This window comes from Engraulis encrasicolus, chromosome 3 (genome assembly GCF_034702125.1).
Source record: "Engraulis encrasicolus isolate BLACKSEA-1 chromosome 3, IST_EnEncr_1.0, whole genome shotgun sequence".
NCBI lineage: Eukaryota > Metazoa > Chordata > Actinopteri > Clupeiformes > Engraulidae > Engraulis > Engraulis encrasicolus.
This window is the reverse complement of record NC_085859.1, coordinates 37,222,598-37,230,114: the sequence shown is the minus strand read 5'-3', so window position 1 is coordinate 37,230,114 and position 7,517 is coordinate 37,222,598. Positions and strand designations below refer to the sequence as shown.

Here is a 7,517-nt window from a genome sequence, read left to right as displayed (position 1 = left end):
GAAACACCCACCACCATTCCGGTCTCCTCATATCTTGAAGCTAATGTAGCATTCTGGAGCACACTATTACCAACCCTTTGATTATTTCCTGTTTGTTTATGGCTGAGGAAGGGCGTAATAGGCTTGTTAATCATTATTTTAATGTGGTCCTATGTGATTTGAACCCGCTATCCCTTGTGTTTTAGCCTATGCTCTCTCTGTAGCCAATAGGCTGGTGCCTCATGCCCTAATTCCATTTCGGTGGTTCATTAGCCTCCTTGAAAGATCCACATACCAGAGACTGGCTGTGTATGGACTCTTTAGAGTAGACTAGGTCTATGTCAGTTTATTTTCAAAATATTTGCTGGCCATTGAAAAATCTGAAATATGTGATATTGAATATTGATCTCGAATACTTAGACCTACTGTGTAATAGCCTACACTTAAATTTACTGGTCTGACCAAAGTGCAGTAAGTTTTGCAGCCAAAGATGTACTGGAAATTCAAAATGGTGGGCACGGAGAAGATCCACCTTTTCATGTAGGCCTAAAAATAGTGTAGCAATTTCCCAAATACCAGATGAATAATAATGCTGGTGAATATGAATGAAAAACATATTTGTCAATGGGCAGCACAAACGCATAAAAACACAAAAAACACAATTTAACACAATATTTAAAAAAGTGGAAATTCATAGGCTATAATGTGATCACATATGGATTTTCCAAATAAATAAACCATTTGGTAAGCATCTATATTGCACTATGGTCCATCCTCTCTCTCTCTCTCTCTCTCTCTCTCTCTCTCTCTCTCTCTCTCTCTCTCTCTCTCTCTCGTGTGTACTGCACACACACACACACACACACACACACACACACACACACACACACACACACACACACACACACACACACACACACACACACACACACACACGGGGTGTTTTTCAACAATTCAAAACTGCTATAATCAGATACGCACGTTGATTGTAATTAGATCCGCTTCGCGTCGACTCGTGACCGCATCACCACCTAGGTGTGCATTATTTTTCCTGTTATACGCACACCGTGTCGTCAATTATCCCTTACCTATTTACTCTCACTGGATACAAAGTATCCAGGTCCAAATCCGGTTAGAATTTCTTAAACGTGACGTCACACATGGCAACAGATTGTTTGTAGCAACAAGAATCCTCGATTCGATAACAGCGGCCTCGCCTCGGTGGCACCTTCTGTGGGGAGTTGTTTGCAGTGTTTAGGCTACAACAGAATAAGCATAGATGGACGAGGACATGCAAGAAGTCGAACACAACTCACTTAAAACCGGTGATGTATACAAAGTTGATAAGGATCTCCCAAAACGGTTTAACAACCCTGACTGCTTCCAAGGCTACAGGTCAGTAAAGGTTAGCACAACATTCTAGCATCGGTTCAGTTTAGGCTACTGTCCAAGCGGCGACTGTCCATAGGCCTAATAATGAAACTCATAAATGATCATGCACATGTAGTCTTCTTCTTCACTGCATCATGTTGGCAGGTTATTCTCGCCAGATAACGGTGTCTGAAATAGCTGAACAACACCCATGTGGAGATGTCAACACAAACTAACAATTCTGTCGACTTTGCCCAAGTCTAATCTATTCACAACCTCCGTTACTTTTCCAGCAAAAGGGTGATCCATCCACTCTATCAGACAAGTAACCAGATATATGGAAGCAGGAAGCCCACCGTCCATGAAATGCCCGTAAGTAACAGTTCCTTTCCCCAGAGCTAGACGCACACGCGCACACATTCATTTTCACACTTGCTCTGATTAGCCAGATGCGCAGTCAGCTTGCCAAGAGTTCATCCAGTCAGCCAAATATTTTGAAGAACATTAATCCCGTTTAAAAGCGTTTACATAGTTGCCGTTTATCAGCTATTTGATAACACGGAATAACATCGTCTTCGCCTTCAGGTGATTTTCAACGGGAGCTATCGGAAATTCTCTGAGCATCTGCTCAAGACTGGAATGTACCGAGATAGCAGTTTCAACACGTCTCTGGATAAGAGCATCGTTTCACGGCCATGCACCATTGCAATGCTTCACGACCCTCCCCGCTCGCACTTCTATCCACCGGACGGGAAGGAGTGAGTGATAAGTCCGAGTTCCGAAGGAGTGTGTCCCAGGCTACTCGCAACAGCAACCGCAATAAAAGCTTCCTTGGGATGCACTGTAGCCCAAAAACAATACCCAACCATTCCCTCTATGGATTATATTTATCCAGGTTTATATAGCACCATGCTGTTTATACGAATTATGATGTAAATAAATGCAACTTCTTGCAGAGATTGTAAGATTGTTGTCTTGTATGGTGTTTGTTATTTAGCAGTACTAAACTACATGTTAATGCACTACTCAATCAAGACTTGTGTACTTGTACGGGATTTCTAAATTAAAATAACTCAAAACATGCTCCAATTTATACTTTGTGCGTTTTTTAATTGCTGCCATACTTGTCCAGCAGATGGCGCATGTTGAATTCATTTGGAGCAAGGACTTGCTTCCACGGTTTTCCCACTGCCCCTCTCTCTCTACTCCTGCCTTACAGTGCCCCCTAGGGCGTTAGGTGGGTTTATTTATTTTTTGTTTGTTTATTTGTATGTGGTGGTGGGACATTCTGCCAGTACACTGCAATTTAGTCCTATAGTTTGATTTATGTGTGATTTGTCGTGCAAGATCTCTCCTGTGTCTACATTTATTTACTGTAGTTAGTGTGGTGTATAATTTATAGTACATTTTGAAGAGCTCCCCACATAACAGTGCTTTGGAGACAGAGAGGATATGGAAGCTTCTAAAGAAAGAATCCACAGTAGTTCCAAAGACTGAGGTCGTGCAACAACAGAGGTATTGTGGGAAAAATAGGCCTGAAATCAAAAGATGTGGAGGCAAACAGTCAACATGCCAATGATCCATCTTTACAACTAAGTAGGCCAACCACATAGCTGGCCTAGGCTATATACTCTCTCTCTCTCTCTCTCTCTCTCTCTCTCTCTCTCTCTCTCTCTCTCTCTCTCTCTCTCTCTCTCTCTCTCTCAAATCAAATCAAATTGTGCTTCATTAGCATTAATGAGGAAATCACTGTTGTTGACTAAGCAAGGAATATGAGGAAAAATAAAACGAAGGCATATACCGGTAGGCTAATAGTACTACTAACAATATCTCTCTCTCTCTCTCTATCTCTCTCTCTCTCTCTCTCTCTCTCTCTCTCTCTCTCTCTCTCTCTCTCTCTCTCTCTCTCTCTCTCTCTGTGTGTGTTTGTGTGTGTCTCTATCCTGTGAGTTTTAGAACGCCATGCTTCCAGTTCCCACGCAGCTGTGTAGGAAGGGAGCTATAGGCAGGCAACACCACTCGCTTGCTCTCTCTGCACCTAACCGCGTGATGAAGTCCCACTCACACACCTCCTCCTCTTCCTCTCCTCTTCCTCTCCTCTTCCTATCCTCCTCTTTGTCCTCCTTCTTCTTCCCAATGGATGAAGGAAGGTACTGTAGGCACAAGGCAGAGAAGCAGCGGCACTCGCTTGCTCTCTTCGTGCAAAACTGATGAAGTCCCACTTCCTTCTCTCTCCTCTTCCTCCTCCTCCTCCTCCTCCTCATCCTGTCCTCTGGATGAAGGATGCTATAGTAGGCAGGCACTAGGCAGTGAGGCAACAGTACTGGCTTCATCACTCCACAGCCAAGCCGATGAAGAGTGCCACTCGCACTCCTCCCTCTCCTCCTACCCCTCTCCTCCTCCTCCTCCTCCTCCTCCTCCTCCTCCTCCTCTTTTCCTCTGGACGAAGGAAAATACAGTAGGTAAGCACAAGGCAGTTGAGGCAAGACCACTTGCTTGCTCACTGATGAAGTCCCACTCGCACTCCTCCTCCTCCTCCTCTTCCTCTTCCTTCCTTCCCCCACAGACGCGCAGAGGAGGAGAAGAAGAAGAAGAATCGCAGCTCTCCTGCCAGACGCGGAGAGAAACTGCAGCAGAGCCCCATTAATATTTCATTTGATTCCTCTGTGGGGCTGCCCCGATTGTTCTACCCAATAGAACTAATGTGTTTAGAGAGAGAGAGAGAGCACAGAACGAATGCACGCGCAGGCAGGCAGGCTGGCAGACAAAAATGGAATGAATGGGGGTTGGGTGAAAGTGTGTGTGTGTGTGTGGATGGGTGTGTGTGTGTGTGTGTGTGTGTGTGGATGGGTGTGTGCGTGCGTGCGTGAGTGAGTGAGTAAGTGGGTGGGGGTGGGCGTGTGTTTAAGTGTAAGTAAGAGAGTGAGACAGTGTGTGTGAAAGAGGGAGAGAGCATGTGTGTGTGTCTTTGGGTAAGGGTGTGTGTGAGTGCCTTGGTACATATTTTCACTGCATTCATTATCATGTAAGATATGCAGTCCCCATAGAGTGTGTTTGGGTGGAACAGAAAAGAGCTTGTCGGACCGAGACTTCATGGAAAGCTGTTGGATCAGCACATGCGTCAGTGTGTTCTGGCTGTACGATGCAAAGAGAAATGAAATCTTTCATCTTAACGACAGGCTTTTCCGATGGGCGTCTGAAATGTACGTGGCAAATGTACTATACTCAGGGCTGCTGACAGCATTGGCTGGGCCCAGGACAAAGCCATCTGAATGGGCCCCCCTTCATATAGGCTACATGCAATGTAACTGGGAATCCATTCTGGGCCCCTTGTCTCCCTGGGCCCGGGACAACATACCCCTTTTCTATGCCCCCTGTCGGCTGCCCTGACTATACTCCAGCCACTTCTTAGATTTCCCATTCATGAAGGCATTTGAAGGCACGCATGTATTGTAAGCACATGCAATAATGCACCATAAATGATGCCACTTCAGTTATTTGGCACACGCCCACTTACGCACACACACACACACACACACACACACACACACACAGTTTTGCATTGAACCAAACCAAATAGTGTGGAAAGGAATAGAATTATTTTATTGTCACTATTGTACAATTTTCAATATACAGTAGGAGCCACTGATTATATACCATTTTTGGTAACACTTTATATGACGCCAGTGTCATATCGTCATTATGTCATAATAGTGTCATGACACAGTCATAAACATTTTATGACTGTTGGCCTTAAAGGGAAACTGTGTGAGATTTTTCGTTGCTTATTTCCAGAACTCATGCTACCCATTCAATAATGTTACCTTTTTCATGAATACTTATCACCACCATCAAATTCTAAGTATTCATTATGACTGAGAAAATTGAATTTTTCATACATGAAAAGGGGATCTTCTCCATTGTCCGCCATTTTGAATTTCCAGAAATAGCCATTTTTAGCTGCAAAAATTACTGCACTTGGGCCATACTATAAAACAGTGGTTCTCAACTGGAACAGTCTTGAGACCCACCTTTTTCCACTCTCATTCCGTCGCGACCCAATTTTTTTAGCGATTTTTTTTTTAGCCAATGAATGAATTACGCTTTTTTTTACACCACGGTTCCGCGACCCACCCATGACCCCTCCGCGACCCACTTTTGGGTCGCGACCCACCAGTTGAGAAACACTGCTATATAATATTAATTTATTACTTAGTACACTTTCATGAAAAGATGAAATTTGGCCTTAGACAACACATTTGCAATGAACAGCATAGTTGCAGTACCTTTTTTGACCATTTCCTGCACACTGTCCCTTTAAGTGACATACGTCTTTGCCATAACCGAATAAAGTTTATGACATGGAATTAGTGTTTAGGACACGTGCATAACTGTGCCATGACACTATTATGACATTGTAATGACATGCCTATGACACAGACATCAAGTAAAGTGTTACCCCATTTTTTCTTGGCTGTCCCATAATTTCTCCTTGCAAGGTCAAGTTTCAAACACCACAGAGACAGATGATTCTAACCCCCCTGGCCCCTACCCTTGACCCTCAGTCGGAGTAGTGATGTGAACATGTCCTTGCGTTGACATTGTGGGTCGCTCAAACAAGCTATTTTTGGTCTCTGTCAACAGTCTAAGAAGCTGTTTATGGATATGTTTCTAAAACGCACTGGTGTTGGCCTCTCGTTAATGCATAAACAGAGTTTTAGAAAGCACATTTCAAAACCCCACAACTCGTGTTTATAAGCTTACTGTACGTAGACAGCTAAAATGATCTGTAGGCCTATTTACAAATATCTGCATACATTATAACCAGCACCAGAATAAGGCCACATATGAGTAATGCAGTGGAGATGTAGTAAAGTATACCTGAATAGAATAAAATAAATGAAAATAAATGAATTAGGCCCTGCCGTGGTTCATACGGTAGGGCACTACTATGCCCTGTTATGCAGGGGACCTGGGTTCTATTGTGGCCCGAGGTCATTTCCTCATCCTCCCCCGTCTCTCTCTCCCGCTCATTTCCCGTCCCACCCGTCACTGTCCTGTCCAAATTAAGTTGAAGAAAATAAATAAATAAATAAATGGGGGGAAAAAACAACAACAACAACACAGGGGAAGTGATGCCCATGTCACACTTGTCTCCTGGCACAAACAGGGACAGAGAAGGAAATAATGTGTCGGTTCCTGCTTCTGTGCAGTTGTAATATGACAGTTTTCTCTTCTCCTTTTTCATTTCATTCTTTTGCAAGTGCAGCATTGCCACAAAGTGTAGGAAGTATAGAGCAATGGGTGAAAAAAAGAACAGAAAAGTAGAGTGTTACTGGGTAGGGGGGTGCTCACCTGTGAAAATCAAGCACATTGTGTGTGTGTGTTTGTGTGTGTGTGTGTGTGTGTGTGTGTGTGTGTGTGTGAGTGTGTGTGTGTGTGTGCGCGTGCGTGCGTGCGTGCCTGTGTGTGTGTGTGAATAAGTGAGCAAGGGAGAGGGGGAGTTTTTAGCAGTTCTGGAAAACTAGGCCATTTTCTATCTCGAAACCCCCCCACCCCCCAATCAGAACTTTGTCTCAGCGTTGCTAGGTAACGAGTTGAACCCAAGGCGAGCCTGTCTCCTGTGCTTGGCCCAGCTGTAATACAGAGGAGGGCCTTGGGGTGATGATACAGATCTCTCTCTAACCCCCCACCCACCTCATTCTCCCATTCTTCTTCCCCCACTTAATCTATCCTCTCTCTCTCTCTCTCTCTCTCTCTCTCTCTCTCTCTCTCTCTCTCTCTCTCTGCATCTCTTTCTGTTCTTCTGCCACCCCTCCTCTCTCTCCTGAGCTGGTGTTTGCTGACCCAGAACCAACACCGGGCTCATGGGCAATTTTAACACTGTGCCTGTGTGTCTGTGTGTGTGCGTGTGTATGTGTGTGGGTGCATGCACACATGGGTGCCTCTAGGGGGGGAAGGTGTTACAGATTATAAGGGCCCAAGCACTGACAGCACTGACAGGGGCCCGTAGCCCCTTAATGCACGCCGTACCTCCTGTGGCACGCTGTAATAGACATTGAAATTTAACTACTATAGTACTACACTACTATGACAGTGCACGGGGCCTTAGTAATACATTGCGACTTGGTCATTGCCATTCTGGTAACAGCTAATTTATAATGCTG

General features: G+C 44.5%; 1 protein-coding gene across 1 annotated transcript; it reads left to right on the top strand.

Annotated features, from left to right (window-relative positions):
• Window positions 1-1,144: 1,144 nt before the first annotated feature.
• Window positions 1,145-2,433, top strand: LOC134445380 (piercer of microtubule wall 1 protein-like). Its single transcript, XM_063194463.1, has 3 exons — window positions 1,145-1,374; window positions 1,644-1,722; window positions 1,936-2,433. The coding sequence occupies exons 1-3, from the start codon at window positions 1,259-1,261 to the stop codon at window positions 2,110-2,112; spliced, it is 372 nt and encodes a 123-aa protein (XP_063050533.1). The 5' UTR covers window positions 1,145-1,258; the 3' UTR covers window positions 2,113-2,433.
• Window positions 2,434-7,517: the final 5,084 nt, after the last annotated feature.

Bases quoted from the DNA above. Each gene is read 5' to 3' on its own strand.
- LOC134445380 (XM_063194463.1), top strand. From the start codon at position 1,259: ATGGACGAGGACATGCAAGAAGTCGAACACAACTCACTTAAAACCGGT. The intron at 1,375-1,643 runs GTCAGTAAAGGT...TTACTTTTCCAG, and splicing joins GACTGCTTCCAAGGCTACAG to CAAAAGGGTGATCCATCCAC. The intron at 1,723-1,935 runs GTAAGTAACAGT...CTTCGCCTTCAG, and splicing joins CCACCGTCCATGAAATGCCC to GTGATTTTCAACGGGAGCTA.